The sequence below is a fragment of the Carettochelys insculpta genome, chromosome 4, assembly GCF_033958435.1.
Source record: "Carettochelys insculpta isolate YL-2023 chromosome 4, ASM3395843v1, whole genome shotgun sequence".
Taxonomy (NCBI): Eukaryota; Metazoa; Chordata; order Testudines; family Carettochelyidae; genus Carettochelys; species Carettochelys insculpta.
The window spans coordinates 41,408,579-41,429,529 of NC_134140.1; the positions used below are offsets into that span (position 1 = coordinate 41,408,579).

Genomic DNA, 20,951 nt, shown 5'->3' on the forward strand with positions numbered 1-20,951 from the left:
ATTAGGTGGACATATTTGATACAATACCAATATTAGGATTCCAGTGATGGGAAATACAAAAATGTGTGTCACAGTTCTGAGACACAGGCACACAATCATGTTATACACCACACACTTACATAGACAGGGCTGAAAAGGACAACCAGAATCAGGATAAGTCTACAGCTGCACTGCCCTTTTGTCAACAAAACTAAAGGAGCATCCAAACTAAAAATTTGTTCTTTTGACAGTAAATCAACAGAATCAGGAACTTTTCTTGACAGCCTTCTGCTTCTCCCAAGAGGCAGAATTCCTTTCTAGACAAAATATGTCAACATAAAAGCTGGGTGGACGCTCTGGGGGAGAGGGGGCGGGCATCTGTTGATAGACAAGGCTTCCAGGGCACCCGGCAGACTTGTCTGCTGTGCTTCCAGTTCGCCGTTCTGTTGAGAGAGTGGCTCGGCAGTCTGGGTGCTCTCGGTCAATAGAGAAGATTGCTTTTTCCATTTGCTTTGCTGTCTGGCCATAATCTGTCTACAGATGTTTGGCCAGAAGATATGTTCCCACAGTAACTTCTGTCAACAGATGGCTATTAGTGTAGACCCAGTCAGAGTACATATAACAGGATATTGAGCAGAATAGTGAGGTCGCAAGAGAAACTATGAAAAAAAGCCTTTGATTGGTTTACAGAGATGGAAACGTAATACACTGCATCACTCAATTTTATGACCATCGACATAATAGAGAAATTGTGATTTTAAAATAAGTTTAGTCTCTGGGAATAGGCTACTTTCAAGCTACTTTTAAGAAAGCTTCTTAATTACAGTGGCACAGACCCTTAAAATCTCATTTTCTGGTAAAGTTTGCTTTTTAGGAAAAGAGCTGAAAAAAGAATGAAGTTGACATTTGGTTTCCACTGGTCTTATGTAAACAACTGTACATAAAGAAAACGTGCTGCAAATTACAACAACAAATAAAAATAGCTGGCAAAGCGTTCAGCAGACAAAACATAAAGAGTGGTTAACGAACTGCCAAATGGAATGGAAAACAAGATCAGCATAAGTGACTTTTCAGACATGAGACCTGCCTTGGGTTGCAAAAATTAGCTTTCCCATACTGTTTTCTGTAACAGCAGTACCAAGAAAACTCTACAGGTCTGACCTCCCCTTTAAGTTTATTTTAAAGCTGTATTATTTACTCTCCCTACTAGGTGCGTGTATTGAGACAGAATAGTAAATACATTTCCAGAAAGTAACAAAGAGGAAGCCGTGCTAGTCTATACACTATCAAAACAAAAAGCAGTCAAGTAGCACTTTAAAGACTAGCAAAATTGACTCTGTTCTGGTCTGGCTATGGTCTGAAGAAGTGGGTCTGTCCCATGAAAGCTCACCTAATAAACCATTTTGCTAGTCTTTAAAGTGCGACTTGACTGCTTGTTGTTTTGATATTTCCAGAAAGCTGTGTTTTCACTTTTCAGACCTTAACTGAAGTTAAGATTCTCACTCAGGCTACACCTATATTACAGGTATGATTCTTAAGCTTACATCAGCATGCTGGTTCTCATAGGCTGTTGCCACACTTGGCCAAAACTTCAAAATGGTCACACTAATGGCCAAATCGGAGAATACCAATGAGGCACTGAAATGAATATTCAGCGCCTCATTAGCAGGCTGCCTGCTGCAGCACTTCAAAAGCACTGCGTTTCGCTTGCACGTGGCTGGTCTACACAGAAGTCCTTTTTGAAAGGACCCCGCAGACTTCAAAATCCCCTTATTCCTATTAGCTGAGAGGAATAAGGGGATTTTTAAATGTGCAGGATCCTTTCGAAAAGGAATCCCGTGTAGATAAGCCATGCGTGAGCAAAACGCGGCACTTTTGAAGTGCTATGGCCGGCAGCATGCTAATAAGGCACTAAATAGTCATTTCAGCACCTCATTAGTATTCTCCAATTTGGCCATTAGCTTGGCAATTTCGAAGTTCTGGCCAAGTGTGGCCACAGCCATAGAGCTAATGTGTTGTGAACAGGGGTACGGCTAAGGTACCACAGGTTACTGACTTAGCTTGCAGAAGCAGCTGTCTTTCCCCTTCAACTGATCCGAAATAGCAGTGAAGTTGGAAGAGGTTTCCTAAACTGCTTGGCTGTTTAACCTGTGGCAATAGCAACATGCAGGATTTTGCTTCCTGCCTTGAGCTATCACGTCCCCTTTCCCTGTACAGGGTGGTAAAGGGTCCCGAAGGCAGAAAAGCAGCCTCATAGACTATGAACTACTGACAGCTGCTTCCCCCACCTTTGAGATCTTATATACAGCACACAAAGATGGTCCTCCTGAGAGGCACTTGTGAGATAGCACGCTGCTGAGGGTGCAGTGCAGATGCAGATACAAATAGCCTCCAGGTTGCGAGTCAGATACAAGTTGATTTTTATGGATGCAGATCAGATGTGGAGCTGCGTTTTTGTATGCAAGCACTGTTCTGCCCCTGGCGAATATTCCCAGCAGTTAATCCATGTTAGTGTTTGCTACTGCCCATGCTACTGTGGCTACGCCACGATTTGCAGCATGCTAGCTCTTAGAGATCCAATGCATGAGCTGAGAATTACTCACGCCCCTGTCTCCAAATGTAGAAGTAGCCACAATTTCAAAGGATGAGTCTCCTCTGTACGTTATTCAGTGCATCAGTGGCAGCCAGTAGGAAGTAACAAAGAGGCAGATTGGTCTTTTAAAAACATTCAGTATTGGCCTAACTCTGCTCCCAATGAAGTCTGTGGTAATACACGGTGATTTCAACTGAGCATAAGAACCACCACACTTGATCAGTCCAAAGACACATTTAGCCTAGTACCCTGTCACTTGACAATGGCCACTGCAATGTGTTTCAGAATAAATAAATAGAAGAGGTACTCATTGATGATCCCATGTCATCCACTCCTAGCTGCTAGCAGTCATAGGCTAGGGACACTCAGAGTTGCATTCCTGACACTCTTGCTTATAGGTGCTCATGGATGGATCTAGCCTACATGAATTCATCTTATTCTTTTCTGAACCCCATTATAATTCATATCTAGCAGATATGATAGAAGCACAATACCCTACAGGAAATTTCTGTAGCTACTATGCTTCAGGTGGGAAGACCACCCATGGAGAGGATGAAGTCTATAAGTCTTATCCTCCATGAATGCACAAAACCAGCTCTCCGAGGAGTGGATGAATACATGAGTGTATTTACACGTGAACAAGATACATATTATAAGACTCAAAGGCTATATCTACACTAGCCAAAAACTTTGAAATGGCCATACAAATGGCCATTTCGAAGTTTACTAATGAAGCGCTGAAATACATATTCAGCACCTCATTAGCATGCGGGTGACCGGCACTTCGAAATTGACGCAGCTTGCCGCCGCGCGGCTCGTCCAGACAGGGCTCCTTTTCAAAAGGGGCCTGCCTACTTCAAAGTCTCCTTATTCCTATGAGCAGATGGGAATAAGGGAACTTCGAAGTAGGCAGGGTCCTTTCGAAAAGGAGCCCTGTCTGGACGAGCCGCACAGCAGCGAACCGCGTCAATTTCGAAGTGCAGTGGCTGCCCACATGCTAATGAGGTGCTGAATATGTATTTCAGCGCTTCATTAGTAAACTTCGAAATGGCCATTTGCATGGCCATTTCGAAGTTTTTGGCTAGTGTAGACACGGCCAAAAAGATGCACTGTAAAGCTGTGACATCTTCGTAATACAGTAGAAGTGTCTGATCCAGCAAAAATTACCTTTGTAGTTGCTGACATACAAGACTTGGCTCCTGCTTGACCACAGAGGCTAATCCTAATCCAGAAGGGAAGATATTAATTTTGACACTTCTATTGCCGCATTTGGCCACCAAAGTCTTGGGAATGATATCATGGAGACATCAAACAAAAATGAGTAAGAGATTTCCTCACATGTTAACATAGTATCAGGTTATTTCCCTGCCTTACCAAAACAAATGTAAGGACAGTGCTGGTAAAGAAGAAAGGGGCGAGGACAAATTATTTTAGACCTTCTCAAAACAGTGCTATACTCAAATCCAAATTCATTCCCAGGACACACAAATTTTCAGAATTTTGATCTGATCTTTACCACAAAAAAAGTTTACAGTCAAGCCTTCAAAATAAAGCCTTAAAACATAAAATCAGCCCTTGGTGAGCACTAGTGGATTGTACTTTGCAAAGAATGAGAGGATGGAGTATTTTTAAATTGTGAGGCTTAAATTTACACAGCTGAGGAAAAAGTCTCCTGACTGATGAAGTTACATGGGTAGAAATATGGTAAGCTCAGCACTTGCCAGGTACGATAACTTTAAACAAAATTTAAAAAGTTGTTGCAGCTCAGTGTCTATTAATTACAAACAATAAATAATCATGAGCAATATTTTAAGTACTTTCTCTTCTCTGAATAGTTATTTTAACAAAATATAAATGAGATTTAGAAAGTTTTGCAAGAGACTTTTATGGTGGTGAGTTTCACTAGTCTGGTAATTAGTGTTATTTGCTCCACCTCTCTCTCTTCTAGTAAAATTTTCAGTCTGCTAAATATTTCATGTGATAGCTACCTTGATAACCCTAATAGCAGGGAGACAACTTCACTCTACTTTCCTGTTATCTACCACTCAGGTCTTTAACTGCAAAAAATGACTGGTACAGAAAAAAGAACATTATATCCATGGCAATATGCAGTTTAATTTTATCTTCCCAATGGTTGAAAAGGTAATTATTTTTTCCTTTATATTATTATAAAGTTAACAAAAACTGGCAACCCTGCAGCAAGCACTCCTAAGCTGTTAATGACTAAGTTAAGGTCTGTTAGCTTCCCATTCCATTTGCCAAAAAGTCACTGCTTTGAATTAAACTTTCCACTCAGAGATTATTACTTATAAAAAATCAAGAAAAATCAATTTATAGTGTTTCTGTATTTTTGTGATTTAAACTCAGTACATTTGACAGTGACTTAATTAAATGCTGCTTCTCCATTAATATTTTTACATTAGATAGCAAAAGCCTGCATACCAAATATTATTTCCCCAAAAGGCTAAAGTAGTATTCCTAGAAACCAAAAGAGCTATTATAGCAACAACTGCTTTAATCCAGCATCACCTGTACTGCTTGCAAATCAGTGAAAGGAGAATGACACATTGTACAACGTTATACCTCTAAGCCACTCAAAACTACAGTAGTCTGAGGACCCTATTTAAAGGCTCAAGCCAAAAACAATTTGTAGCACTCACCATTTTACCTACAAGCAGCGCATCATTTAGCACTTCCTCAGTTGTTGGGGTTTTTTTTTTGCTCAATGAAAAAGAACAATTGAAGAAAAAGAATACGTAAACAGGATTTAAAATTCTACTTGCCTAGACTTGCATAACACAGTATTTTCCAGGGACAGTGAAAAGAGGAGTAATTCACTGTAAGAAGCTATCTATGAAAAAAACGTTTTTCTTCCCTCTGGCTATGTCCACACAACAAAATGAAGTTGAATTTATTCAAGTCAAATTTGTAGCATTAGATTTTTATGAAGTCAAAGTTGATCATCTGCACCTGCTCACAAAGTGGACTTAGTGCATCCCCACTAAATCACCAAAGTTCATCTGTCGCAGGAGTGCATTGTGGGCACCTATCCCAGAGTTCCTTCAGCCCCATTGCATTTTGGGGTTTTTTTGTCGCTGGATTATGGGGAAAAAATGCTGCACGAGTGGTTGTGGGTGTCTGATGGCACCCACAACTTCCCAGACTGCATTGCTCTCATTCCCCCTGCCATTGAAAACAGCCATTTTTAAGAAGTCTCTTTCCCTGATGAGAGAAATATTTTGAGTTGTCTACAATATGGAAAGAGGCAGGGTTTTTCTGTTTGTTTTTTAATAGAAAACCATTTTTATGGAAAGAGGCAATTTTTATGAAATATTTTTTTCAAAAGTTTTTGAATTGACATTAAATACAAGTAAAGAGAGAGGGGGCTGAAGGAGACAGGCTTGAATTAGGGACGGAGAGAAAAAAAATTGTGAGCCATCAATCACATAGAAATGAAGAATGTCAGAAGTCTCTTCCCCTGGGGGAAATACATCAAATAGGTATGCTTCAGAAGCTGAAGCCCATGATACCCAAATGGAACAAAGCGGGTCTATAACATCAGTGAAAACCTTCATATTCTCAAGAAAAGAAGGAAAAGGATGGGATCCCAGAGTGCACTAGTGCTTAGTGGTTAGGATTCTTCAAAAGAGGAGAAGGAAAGACAGAGGGCACTGGTTTCTAGTGGTTGTGCTTAGCATCTCTTCCGTCAGTGAAAATACAGCAAACAGGACCCATGCAACCAGGGAAAGATTTCATATTATTCACAATGAAAGAAGATACAATGAAAAAGTGATAGTGTAGTGGTAGTGTATCTGGCTGAAGGAGGGCGGGGGAGGAGAGAGAGAGAGAGAGATCTGTGAGTCATCACCATATAGAAGTGGAGGATGCTCTAGGGAGGCCATTGCACTGATGTCTCCAACCGGAGACAAGGCGACTGTTGGAATTATTAGCTTCAGACCCATTATGAATCCCAAGACAAAGAGAAGGAAAGAATCCCAGATGACGTTGGTGTCTAACTGCTGCTGGACAGAGCCATTACCCCATCAGAAGTAGTAGTGGCTCAAGAAGAGAAGGAAAAGTTATGGAAGCATTAGAAGATAGAAAAGTTGAAGAAAAAATGAAGGGATTTCCTTGCCTCTTCCAGTGAAAAAGCCCTAGCCCCAGCAACTGCCTGTGTGTGAGACGGAAGAGAGAGAGAAAGCCCAAATGATCCATTCCATCACAGGAAATACTACCATGAGCCACAGGATTTGGGAAAGGAGAGTAATCTATATGTCCCCCAGTCACATTCTGCTTCCATCCCAATGATGGTAACCCCTCTCAAGTAGTGAAGCCCCATGCAGGACACAACATGGCACTATCTACAGGCATGGTCCACACTGCCCAGCCGCCATGTAGTCTGGTGTGGTGTGACATGGTAGGGGCTTGCCACGTGATGAGGGGGGAGGAGGCTAGCCTGCCAGACCCATGGTGCGGAGCTGCCCCATGCAAATATGCACTGAAGAAAACAAGTTGAGCAACCTTTTGAAATGGGTCAGTCAGTTGGGTGGTCCCAGAACTCATTTGGTAACAAAGTTATTGTTCTTGTTTAACAAGCAAGCTCCATTCTTTCCTATGAAATCCTCCCGAGCCACATGTACTCCGTATGTCCTCCCAGTGACAATCTGCTGCCATCTTAATGATTCTTGAGCCAGGCTGGCTGTACGCAACCGTATGTCCCCTCAGTCACATTCTGTTGCGGTCCCTATGATTCTTGAGCCAGGCTGCATGACTGGCTATATGGCATCAGTAGGATGCTCCCAGAACTGAACACAGGAGGTGAAATACATTTGGTAACAAGGTTATTTTTAAAAGCCATTTTTGTTTTAAAAGGGACAGAATGAAGCACAGTCCTAGCAGTAGTCACCACTTAAAAAATGTAACCACCTCATGGAGGCTTGGAGAAGGCAGGGGCAGCCCCATAAAATGTGAAGCAGGTGAAACAAGTTGAACAACCTGTTGAAATGGTTCAGTCAGCTGAGTGCTCTCAGAACAAATTAAATGAGTTTTTCTGCCTCTCCTGCTAAGTCCTGTGCTAGAGAAGAAGCATTCGCCCCATGGAGGGCAGGGTATGCCACTCTCTGCGGGCATGGTCCACACAGCCTGGCAGCCATGTGGGTGTGTGGGGAACTTGATTTTTACTCAGCTCTGCTGACCGTCCCACAGATTCATCCATCCATGCAGAAACAAGATCCTGGCTCTCGTGATGGCTCCATACTGGGGCTCTTTTGCAATCCTAAGAAATCATGGCTAGATGCAATCGCCATGCTGGCTGGAAAGAAAATAAATTCAAATTGCCAGGCTTCCTGTTTCCTACTTCCTGCACTCCTGGAGAGCAATGGAGGTGCAAGCGCCCAAAACGGACACATTTGGGGCATTGTGAGATACCTGTGGAGACTGATAAAATTGATTTAAAATAATGCTGTTTCCACACTAGCCTTAATTAAACCTTGCAAAATCAAACTTTGAATTCCACCACATTGAAGGGGCGGGGCAAGAAAGTTAACCTTAGCACCCCCTAAAATCGACCTAATGGTATTTGCAGTGAAGATGGTCACACTGTAAAATCAGTTAAGTGCCTTAAAATCAACTTTATGCTTTCGTGTAGACATAATGAGATTTACCAAAACATAGATAATTTACCATTTATTTATGGAAGGAGAAATTGAAACAAAACAAAACAAAAAAAATAAAAAAAAATTCTCTGAAAAGCAGATTTTTTTTTAATAACTTGGAACTGAGAACAAAATCTGTTTCACAATAGTTTCTCTTTGGAATATGCAATTACATAGGAGCAAAAATACTGCTCAAACCACAGCAAAAAGCAGAGCTAAATAGAATAAAGATGAAATCACAAATGTGTTGGAGCTGTACAGTACATCAGAATTCTCTGAGATGGTGTGGTATAAAGATGATCCACACTTACAGTGAGACAGGATAAACCTATATTTACACTGAATTTTGAAAAATGGTGTCATAATACCTGTGGAAAACATCAATGGCTAAAATCATTTAACACTTCCTCAGCAGTTCTTTTTTCCATGAAAAGGAAAAATTGAAGAAAAAGAAGATTTAATAATGATATCTCTACAGTTTAACTGTTTTTGCATAAAAAGTTTTCATTTATTTACCTAGACTAAAGTAAATATAATCTCTAGGCAGCAGCTTCTCTTATTTTTATATGAAATGTTTGAAACTAAATGAATACTATCTTTGCATTTAAAGGTAGAATATGATAATTCTAGAAGTGTATTAGTTTGAAAACAGCTAGTGTTTATGTAGGTTACCATACGTTATTCCTAGAATGTAAACTCATACATACATAAGCATTATGAAATTTCACACACACATGAATATTCTTTAAAATGAATAAAAAGAGAGATTTTGACAGGTGCATACATAATTAAATGGAAGTATTGTCACTACTATTTTCAAAAGTCTCAATATCAAATTACACCACTAATCTTCACTCTTCAGCTGTGAGCTGGGAAGTTCTCATTGGGTATGTTTTTTGTTTGCCTGTCTGTGATAAGTTTGAAATGAAATTGCTTTTCACTGGAAGAATTTAAACACAATTGATAGGCTGATGAGAATCAAGTCAGAGGCTATACAGTGCGGTAGGTGAAACAAACACATATGAAGTCTCATTATGAATGGAGCAGAATATGTTGCAAGCTAAGTGAAAACAATAGTTAGGAACACAATTCAGGCTTCTCACAATTCTTTCTCCCTGAACCTGCTCATGTTCCCATGTAAGCTGGTTAATTAGCCGTGAGGATCCATTCCACTTTGGTTTCACTGTGGAAAAATTAGGTATGTCATAATTAAGTCAATGTTTTAATCACAGGCATTTTTAGTAAAAGTCATGGACAGGTCATAGGCATTAAATAAAAAACTATGTGCCTGTGAGCTATCCATGACTAGATCTGCATACTAAATCTTAAGCGTACCAGGAAGGATTTGGGTGGGAGTTGCCTGGGGGCTTCCCATGCTGCTGGTGTGAAGAAGGTGGTAGGAATGGAAGGTTCTCTACCTCCCGGTTCAGAAGCACCAACATGTCCCTCCCTAAGCTTCTAGCTCCATGGGCTGCCAGCTTCTCAGCTCCCATTAGCCAGGAATTGTGACCAATAGGAGCTGTGGGGGTGGTGCCTTTAGGTGGAGGCAGAACACTAAGGCCGCGTCTACATGTGCACGCTACTTTGAAGTAGCGGCACCAGCTTCGAAATAGCGCCCGTCACGGCTACACGTGTTGGGCGCTATTTCGAAGTTAACTTCGACGTTAGGCGGCGAGACGTCAAAGTCGCTAACCCCATGAGGGGATGGGAATAGCGCCCTACTTCAAAGTTGAATGTCGAAGTAGGGCACGTGTAGACGATCCGCGCCCCGCAACATCGAAATAGCGGGGTCCGCCTTGGCAGCCATCAGCTGAGGGGTAGAGAGATGCTCTCTCTCCAGCCCCTGCGGGGCTCTATGGTCACCGTGTGCAGCAGCCCTTAGCCCAGGGCTTCTGGCTGCTGCTGCTGCAGCTGGGGATCCATGCTGCATGCACAGGGTCTGCAACCAGTTGTTGGCTCTGTGGATCTTGTGTTGTTTAGTGCAACTGTGTCTGGGAGGGGCCCTTTAAGGGAACGGCTTGCTGTTGAGTCCGCCCTGTGACCCTGTCTGCAGCTGTTCCTAGCATCCTTATTTCGATGTGTGCTACTTTGGCGTGTAGATGTTCCCTCGCAGCGCCTATTTCGATGTCGTACTGCCCAACGTCGAAGTTGAACGTCGACGTTGCCAGCCCTGGAGGACGTGTAGACGTTATTCATCGAAATAGACTATTTCGATGTCGCGTGCACGTGTAGCCGTAGCCCATGAGGGATCGATATGTTGCCACTTCCAGGCAGCCCCCTCTCTGCCACCCCCTCACCAGGAAGTACCACCCAGAGCACTAACCCCCTCTTGCACCCCAACCCCAATCCCTGACCCCCTCCCACACTCAAACTCCTCCTGCTGCTGTGGTGGGGGGGGTGTGCAGGGGACAGTGGCTAAGAGCCCCAGCAGCAGTCATTGCAATTGGCCCAAGAGCTTCCTAAAATGTTCAAGCAATCCCAGCACCACAGCAAACAGATTTTTAAATGATGCAAAATAATTAGAGGAAACTTATTAATTTTTTTAAAAAAGTGAAGGTAAGTTTCTAAACTCTTTCCTTTTGAAAAAGGCCTTCACAACAAGAACCATTTCCTGAGGAGAATGCCGAGTGAGCTTTCCACAAAACCATGGCACACAGCAATCTGTCCTTTCCAGTAGTTCCAATCATTCCAGAACTGCATTCCTGGCTGAATGCACTCAGCTATCAGCAGACAGATCTTCCAGACTGGTTGCCTCTGCCCATCACCTATTTCCCTTTTCCATCTTCTCCAAATACATGGGAGTACCACTGGAATCTTCACTCTCCAGGCACTTCTCTCATTTATGCTCTTAGCTTCAGGGGCTGTAACAGTAGTGACACCAGGAGATACTGCAAACATCACCATAGCCATTGGAGCTTCCCACCACTATTTCTTGAGGGGATGAAGTCCTATGGAAGGGAACATCCTTTAGAGGTGTTTCTTGCTGCCAAGTCTCCAGGAAATGACAGTGAGATGGCAGAAAAAAATATATTTAGTCCTACTTTATGTGCCTAGATCTTGGGCAGAGACATTGATAAAGGTTCAGACTCCCTGGTACGGCACACTCAGGCCCTGAGCAATCCTGGACTCAAGATTTTGCTGGATGTGGGGTAGTCAATTCTGCCCTCCCCTCCTCTCTCTGTGGCTTCCTGACCTTTCCCTGCAGCCCAGGATTCCCAGCCACTGGGTCCTGCCCCCAACCACCCCTCCCACACCTCCCTGGGCTGCAGCTTCCTGCCCGGCCACAGCCATGGCTTCCCAGGGACACAGCTTTGTGCTCAGCCACAGCCACAGCTTCCCAGGGCTGCAGCTTTCTTCCTGGTCCCAGGGATAAGTTGCTGTGAGCCATTGCTTCCTAGCGAGAGACTTTCCAACGCAGCTCTGTCCACAGCTTCCAGGGGCCACAGCTTCCCCTCTGGCCCCTTACCAGCCCAGATCCCTGCTCCCTGACTGTTGTCCCACTCCCATCAGAACAACTGTTGCTGCCCTGCCATGGGTTCTGGCTGCTGGTGTGGCTGGCCCCTCCTCCTTCCAGACCTCCAGACCCAGGTCCTGCAAGATCCATGGTCCTGCCAGATGATGGATGTTGCTGAATGAGAGAATGTCTGATTTGGGAGTTTTAACCTGTATTTTATTCCTCTCAGTCTTCTCTCAATAACAGTCTTCTCTCAATAGCATCACAACTCAAAAGCAAGAGAGATCAGATGTTGCTGTATTTCTTTTCTAATGTAAACTTCAGCCCCTTGCCAACAGAAAACATATGGTGGTGTCACATTCAGCCGTTTGCACTGGCAAGTCAGATGCACAGATTGCATGAATGAGCCAAGTAGCAACACAAGCCCTCACCTGCAAGGGGGCACGAGGCACAAATTTACACACACACACACACACACACACACACACACACACACACACACACACACACAGAGCAGAGAGGTATGCAAGTTTCCACACGTGCACATCCACAAAAAGGCCATATGAGAGCAGCTTTCCCCAGAACAATGCAATTCCACGGTGGAAGGGAAGAAGACAAAGTGATTCAGCTCAGTAGAAATACATGTGACTTCCATGAGCACCATAACAAATTTACATTTAATGATAAGTTAAGGTACTTTGAGATTTAGGATGCATTACACCACATATGTAACTGAAAAGGGCAGTCAGCTGTATTGACACATCTTGATGCTTTTCCTCCACTTAAACTCTTGCTACTCTACAGAATCGCTAAGCTTCCCAGAGTTTCTCTCCAACTTTATAGCAGGTCTCCTCCTTAGATCACAGCTTCCACAAGTCTCCTTTTGCCATGGTTAATACAGCTGCCCACCTGACCCAAAGCTTCTCCAAGTTCAGCTCCTCTCTCAGAATCACTGCAATGAAGTCTAAATTGGACCATACTTGACCTCGATTCAAATGTTAGCTAGCTTGGAGCTACCCACTTAACAGTTCTTGCAGCAAGTATAGCATGCAACAGCTTACTAACAATGTCACAACAGAGCAATTCAAAGTAGATATAAAAAGCTTTATGGTATGACGCCTCCTTGCACTGAAAATGGCCTCTTTTTTGAGTGTTCTGGTTGAACAGTAATATCATCTGAAGTGCCCAAGCTCACATTATGCCATTATTATTGATAAGTCTGTTTTAAAACTCTAGTACATACATAGAATTCTATACTAAAAACAGGCACTCAAACATTTCTAACAATGCCAGTCACTACTTCCTTCAGCTTATAAAACACTGGAAAATTTACCTGGGGCTGATCAGGATCCTTAACTCAATTAATTTTTTTCTTTGGGGGGAAGGGGTATTCAAGGGGAAATGGAAGAAAAGAAAATATACACGCTTTATTTAAATTATTGTCTTTTATATAAATAATAAAATAAGTGTAAGTTAATTTTTATTTGGCTATCTTAAAGGGATTGTTGTTTTTTCTGCTCAACTTTTAAAGTAATTTTTAAATGGGAATTTCATCAAGTGTATTTTTTATTTTCATCCTTATAAATTCTTTTTATTCTCTATATTTTAACAAAAAGGGCTATAATCTGTATTTGGTTTCCAATAATATGTTCTTCTAGTTTTTAAACCTCAAGCATTCATTTAGCTGTGCCAAAACAGAGCACTGTTCCAAATTACTCCATTTTATCTCTCTTCTTTAAGGTTTATTGAGAAGCAATTCTAGTCCGGTTAAAATATATTCCTATTATGGTTTACGGCATAATTCCATTTGAAAAGCACTGCACAGTAAGTTGTCTCATTTTGCTGTTTCATGTCCCTTTCTGAAATGGTACATTATGCAAATTACTATAAACACAAATCTGCTACAACACAACAAAATATCCCTTTGTTAAAATCATTCCCAAATCAATTGATTTTCGCTACTTACTTGAGTATCTTTCCACTTGGTAATAAAGCTGTTCTCTGTATCCATTTGTTTGACCTGATCTTCATTTATCTGTTTAAAATGGATATTTCAGTAAATTAGAGGGAAACTAGCATAATACTTCTTCATCCTTAGCGGATTCTTTATGCTAGCTAACACCACCAGAAAATCAAGTGGAGTCATTATACCTTTGAAAGAGTGATTACACTTACAATGTTGTTGTTTTTAAAAAATCTGATTGAGAGATTTTTTTCACCCCATTATCAAGCAGGAGGCCCTAATTTTTATTTACTGTAAATCGGAAGTGAAGATTGTGGCACAAAATCCATCACACCACTGTTTACAGTATCAACACATTTCCTCTCTGACCCCAAATTTAAAGAAAAAATGCTGTACAATAGGTCACAATGGTTCGTGTTTCTAGTCATCAGCACACACAACACTTTTGTAAGAAACTATGGAAGCAAACAGTGTCTCTTTCTCAAGTGCTGGGAACATAGTATTCCTGCATTCCATTTTTTTTTTTTTTTTTTTTTGCGCAACAAGGACCACAACAGGTGAACAAAAATGCCACTTTCACAGAAAACAATCTTCGAATTCTCTAAAAAGCATGCCATCTTCATGCCAGTGAGATAAGTTGTGTGCATTTGTTTTGAGAAGACTGATTCACGGCAGCTTTATAAGCACAGCTTCTTCTCTTTAGTCTACACTACTTCAGAATTAATGTCTAAAAGCAGCCAAATAAAAAGCAAAGGCCACATAGTTAAATCAGAGAATCATGCACAATATGAGCTAGTGTAACCGGCACTGCCAAAAGACATTTGTGAAGGCAACAGCATTGTGAAAACATGAACTGCATACAGATTCCTATATAGAGCACTTGGGTCACTACATTATGTAAGGTACTCACATCAAAGAGTTGCACATAATGTTTAATTAGATCTTCAATTACATTGACTTCTTCACTAGTATGCCCTTTAGTTTGAAATAAACATGATGAAAACACCATAGCTAGGTTGTGCGGGTTCATATGATTGATTTCTGAACATTTCTGCACCCTGTTTAAAGGAGAACAAATTCATTTAGGTACTCCATGTTCTTGACAGTGCTTCAGGTTTGATTCAAGAACAGAATGCTTTTTCAACAGCCATATTTTCCACACGATAATTTTATCACACAAAATTAACAACTTGTTTAAACCAGACTGTGAGATATATATATATATATATATATATATATAATTAACATATTAATAAAATGATCGTATGCACTTTTACACAAACATCAGTTAATGTTTCCTTTAGGACTCTCATCTACAGTAATGAATGGTGTCATGTCAGTAATCGTTTTCCATACTAATGTTTAGTTTTGAAAGCTACATAAGTTGAAGGGGGCTAGAAAATAGGGGAAGAGATAATGAAACCCTCAAAACATTTTTATCTTTATATTGCTGGTGAAATTTTCTAACCAGTTGCACTAAGCTCCCCCCCCGCCCCCCAAGGCCAGAAGTGATTATCTACTCTTACTTCCTGTGTAACACAAGCAATAGAATTTCCTCAAACTAATTCTGAGAGCACATCTTTTAGGAAAATATTCCAGTCTTGATTAAAGTATTGTTTGCGAAGAAGACTTTGATGAATTGTTCCAATGACAAATTACTCTCACTATTAAAAATATACTTTTGATTTCCAATTCAAATTTACCTAACTTCAACTTCTAGCCATTGGCTCATGCTACGCCTTTCACTGTTAAATTGAGGAGACCATGATGAAACATTTGTTCACTATGCAGATACTTGCAGACCACAATCAAGACATCCCTAACCTTCTTTTTGTTCTAAATGGGTTATGTTCCTTGACTCCATTGCTGGAAGGCACGCTTTAATTGTTCCCATGGCTTGCCTCAGAATCCTTTTCTATTTATCAACCAGAGCCAGCCACAATATTTCAGAAGCAGTTGAACCAGTGTCAAATAGAGCAGTAAAATAACCTCACTACTCCTACTTGACATTCCCCTGTTTCAGAAATCTAGGATCATTTGGCCACAGCATCATATTGGGTGCTCATGTTCTGCTGATTATCTTTCTGCCACAATCCCCACATCTTTCTCAAAGTCCCTGTTACACATGCATAAACATGTTACGTTATACATGATTCTTTAAGAAATAACCATTTCTTTCCAAATACCCTATGACACTATGGGCTAACTTTTGCTTTGTCTACTTAAAGGAGGTACTCTTAAAAACTCACAATTTACTGATTTTTCCCATATCTCCTGCATTGCCTATACTTGGAAGCGGTGGTTACTGACAGGTAACTGCAGATTCTTCAAGATGTGTGGTCCTATTTTTCCCACTGTGGGTTAGGCACGTGCATCATATACCCAGAACCAGAGAAAGCAGTGTACATGCATCCCTCATGTCTTCAACAGAGGGAATGAAGAGTGAGGTGGACCAACCACTTCTCCAGTGGCTTTTCTTCCATGAAGCAGATAATATCAGATGCAGAATGGAAGGAGAAAGGGTAGTTTGAAAACACACTTTGAAGAGTATTCAGTTAAAGATAAGTAATCTAATGTTCAAGTGAGGTCCCTATTGTATTCCACTGTGGATGATTACAAGCAATACCTAAATAGGAAGAAGAAGTAGAGGATAGAGCTGAGTGGAATACCACTGTCGACAAAATGGCAACAGCAGAAAAGTCCTCCACCAGAGCGCAAGGTCTTGAAAATGTGTAAATGAAACATCATATGGCTGCTTTACAGATTTCTAAGAAAACTGCCTCCTGAAGAGATGCCATGGTTAACGCTTGCATCATGATGGAATGAGTTCTTACCTCAGTGGGAATGCAGGGAGGGGAGGTTCAAAACCTGACCAAGTAGAATACAGTAAGAGACCGTTCAGACACTCTATGGACGGAGTTGACATGACCTCTGACTCTGTTGCTGTCGCAACAAACAGTCTTCAGTCTTAGGGTTTTCAGGATTGGTTTTCTTCTCTATAGATAAAAATCCAAGGCCTGCCAAATAGGGAGAGAATGGAGTCTTCATTCCTCTGCAGACACGTGCAGCTTTGGGAAGACAACAGGTAAATGAATAGTTGTTTAAGATAATATTCCAAAATTAGTTTAGGAATAAATTTGGGATGTAGATGCAAAGCAGGTTTATCTGCATGGAGTGTAGCACACGTAGGATATGCCATCATAACTCCAAGTTTACCAACTCTTCTTACTGAGGTGACAGCTACAAGGAAAGCAAGTACGCACAGGGACCTTGTGAGTTCTGAGAGAACCAGGTTTACATCCCCCGGGGAGTAAGCTTCTAAATAGGTTGAAGGCTCTTACTGAGCCTTTCTAGAAACTATTGGTCAGTAGATGTGTGAAGACCAAGTAGCTCCGAGAAAGTGGATGATATGTAGTGATCACTGTCAAGTGGACTCACACGGAGCTCCTGGAAAACTCAAAATCTTCAAAAGACAGTATATAATCCAAAAATGAAGGGAATATTTGTAGTCTCTGGGAGAACTCTCTTGAATGCACCCGAGAGAGAAGTTCTTGCATTTAGCAAAGGTGGCTGTGGAGCACAAACATTCTCAGGCTGATGCCTATTCAAAATACCAAGCCCTGCTTTATCTCATCAATCCATAGGGTCAGGAGCTCTGGGAACATTGGGAAGATGATCTGTGATATCAATAACATGGACAGAAGACTGGGAAATGAGAACTGTCTAAGACAGAAGTGGGTGGAGCATTCTGCATTCTGTACTGTGGGATTTTGTGTAAAACTGTAGAGTACTGCCCTGGAAGTGGCAACCTAGGGCTCTTCTGCAGCAGCATGTCATATAATTAATGTTTGCTAGAAAGCTGTGATCAGATCCTGGCTGGGTTTCCCCAGAGAGTGAAAGTAATGTGCAGTACCAAAGCATGGAGGGATGTAATGTGCAGTACCAAAGCATCTCCCACTCGCAGTTAACTGCAAAATGCCTGCTGAGGGCAAGTGCAAGCACATTTTTCCACACAGAAGCTAGAATGATTTGATTGCTCATACACCTGTTTGAAAGACTGACTGCTTCTGAAGATAGGGAGACACATCTTCCTCCCCACTGCTTGTTGATGAGGAAGACAGTCATAATGTTGTCCAGTATTACACGAACATGGTGAATGTGAATGAATAGAAGAATGAAAAAAATTCAAATCCTGACTGCATGCAACTCCCTGCAGGATAATTCTGTGCACTCTAGAGCTTCAAGATGTTCAAGCACCTTGTGCTAGGTGGCTCTTTGTGTGGGGCCCCCAACCTGAATGACCCTTTTGGGGAAGGAAGAAAGGAAGATACCCTTGCATACTGGAATAGGATTTATCTACCACATCAGGGAAGAAGTCATGTCTTGGCTGGAATGATCACCCTGAGGTGTATGAAATGATGGCTTGAGGAGCATACTGACTGCAGCCAATCTTCAAGGCAATGAGGATGGAGTCTTGCCAACAAGGTGACATAGATTCAGGAAGCCATATGACCTAGGAAAAAGACATGCTTTCATTGATACTTGAGAGTTCGTTGTGACTACATCATCATCATCATCATCATCGGGCAGGTATGCTCTAGTGCCTGGATAGCCTCACCTAGAGGTCAGAAGCAGAGTCTACAGTCAGGAGTCAGTTGGGTCAGGATCTCTGGAGACAGACTTTAGATCAGAATCACAGGTCTGAGGTCTGGACTCAAGGCATGGTTAGAATGCCAGGAAGTCAAGCTAGGGAAGCAGAAACAAGCAAAAGGCCCAAGGTGGACCTCAATTTTTAAGACCAATTCCTGTTCCTGGCTTAAGTTGTGCCAGTAGGCTAATCAGCTTCTCTGGGTCTCTGCTAATGGAGCAGAGCTTCAAACTGGGGCTGGTCTTCATGGATCCTGGGTCAGCAATCATCAGCAGGCACCCAAGTAGAGGGTTATCGCATGGCTGGTCGTGTGAACTTGGCTGCAAGACCTATGGATCACGACATCATCCCCACACCTAGGATAATAGTCTAGTTTTCAGGGTGCATCCTATGGGAGACCTGAATCATGGCAGGAATGTGAACATTCTCCAATAGCTCCCAAATATATCCCGTGCGGCCATAGCCCTTCTACTCAATCAAGCACCACCATTTATCCTGCTTGACTTTGTAAACTGAAGAATTCATGGACAAGGTATTCCTTCTGACTATGTATTTGTGGAGGTGGCGGTTGAGCACTATGGGAAAAAACTGTTCTGTATTCAGGATTTCAGGAATGATAAACTGAATATAGGGTGGACCCTCACAGACTGAAGGTGCTGGAATTCAAAGGTTCAAAGCCAGTTCATCAGATTGGTCAATCTCCAGTGGTATTCCAGTGACAGTACTGATGGTGTGATGCTATTGGAGGGAAGATGTATTATGTATATGGGTCATGTAACAAGCTTCCTCTAGCCACGGATTCTCTCAGAAGTCATATCACCTCCCTGGAAAGAGAGTGGCCCAATGAAGGAGAAGATTCCAGATTCAAGAGCACAAAAATGTCTAGGGGGTGAGGGATGGAGTAACAGATTCAGACCACCCCAGCATAAGGGGTTCTGCTTGTCCAGGCCACCAGAGCCTGTGAGGAGGGAGATAGCCAAAGATGGCAGTGACCAAACTTCATCTATCCTGATGGATTCTGGTGATTGGGAGAAACCAAGAAGGATGGTGTTGATGAAATATAGTCCGTTACTGGTGGAACCTCTGAGATATAAGATACACTAAGTCCTCAGGGGCCAAGCTGGTGGCCTTGTTTCACAACTGAATATGACTTCTCTGAAGTGGACTTTACAGTAAAGATTTAGTGTTAGGCTTAAGAGAATGATCCCTAGCTTCCTGAAAAGACCCTGCCTTAGGATCCATCAGCATAGGTTCTCCTCTACCAGAGCTGGACTTCACAGCAGGAGGCACACTGCTGTTTAAGTCAGACCCATTAACAAGATTGTTCCCCTCCGTAAATTCTCAAAAGGGTATTCACTGAGACAAAGCTCCTCCTTTTCTCAGATATAGTTGGGGAACATTCAGCATATACTGCACTTCGCTATCACGAAAGGCAGTGCAAGCAATACTGGTCACAACTGCTGACCAGAAAGTCTCTTGGGCAGGACGCATAGATTTTGAAGCTCAGAATCCTGAGTATGTATAGTCCAGTACCTGAACAGGGAACAAGGCAGCACAGAGCCCTCAGGAAACTAAAAAGTAAGATCTATGAAAACAGTTAATGATCTAGTTTGTAAAACAAAACCAAAGCTGAGGACTCTAGAGCCACATCTACACATGCTGGCTACTTCGAAGTAGCCGCGCCAACTTCGAAATAGCGCCCGCCACGTCTACACGTGGCGAGCGCTATTTCGAAGTTGACATCGATGTAAGGCAGCGAGACATCGAAGTCGCTATCCCCATCAGGGGATGGGAATAGCACCCTACTTCGACGTTGAACGTCAAAGTAGGGCACGTGTAGACGATCCGCGTCCTGCAACATCGAAAGAGCAGGGTCCACCATGGCGGCCATCAGCTGAGGGGTTGAGAGATGCTCTCTCCAGCCCCTGAGCTCTATGGTCGCCACGTGCAGCGGCCCCTTAAAGCTCCCCACCCCCTGCCTTCCTGGGCAGGAAGCTGAGAGCATGTGCAGGCAGCAGCAGTAACACGCGGCCAGCCTGCACGCCCCTCTGCAGCCCCAAGACACCCCCCCGCTGCGATGGCCACCCGCCAGCCCCCCAAGCGCCCCCAGGGCACCCCCCCACAAGGGGAGCCAGGGCTCCCAGGCTGGCAGCCAGCCCTGGAAGAGGCAGCAGGGCCCCTCCTGGACGGAGGCTGAGATCCGGGACCTGCTGGGGCTCTGGAGTGAGGAGGTGGTGCTCCAGGTAACGGGGAGCAAGAGGCGGAACATGGATGCGTTCGCTCGGCTGGCCGAGGGCCTGGAGCTCCAGCAGGGCGTCCACCCAGAGGGTGTCCCCCGACTGTGGGAGCAGACCGTCAGGTATGTACCCACCCCCCCGGTGCACACGCCCGGGGTTGAGGGGCAGGGCCCACAGACATGACCAGGGCCCTCCACATGCCCAGATGACCGTGGCCCCAAGGACAGCAGTGGCATGTCCATCAGAAGAGTGCATCAGCCCCTGCCCCCCCGCCAGCACGACAGTGCTATGCCCCATCCCTGGGGATGGGGGGAGTGGAACCTACGGTCCCCCGGGGGGGAGGTGGGACACCCAGCAGCAGCAGCAGTAGCAGCAGCAGCATCTCCCGGGGACGGGGGTGGGGAACCAGCAGCAGAGGGATTG

The 20,951-nt window shown here is 43.1% G+C and overlaps 1 protein-coding gene across 2 annotated transcripts in view; it reads right to left on the bottom strand.

Moving 5' to 3' along the window:
- The window catches only part of ARAP2 (ArfGAP with RhoGAP domain, ankyrin repeat and PH domain 2), a 198,016-nt gene that overhangs the window by 44,062 nt on the left and 133,003 nt on the right, over positions 1-20,951 (bottom strand). For both annotated transcript variants that reach the window (XM_074992587.1, XM_074992588.1), the window contains 2 exons: positions 14,554-14,701; positions 13,647-13,715 (listed from right to left, as the gene is read on the bottom strand). In XM_074992587.1, coding sequence (XP_074848688.1) covers positions 13,647-13,715; positions 14,554-14,701 — 217 coding nt within the window. The remainder of the gene's footprint in view (positions 1-13,646; positions 13,716-14,553; positions 14,702-20,951) is intronic.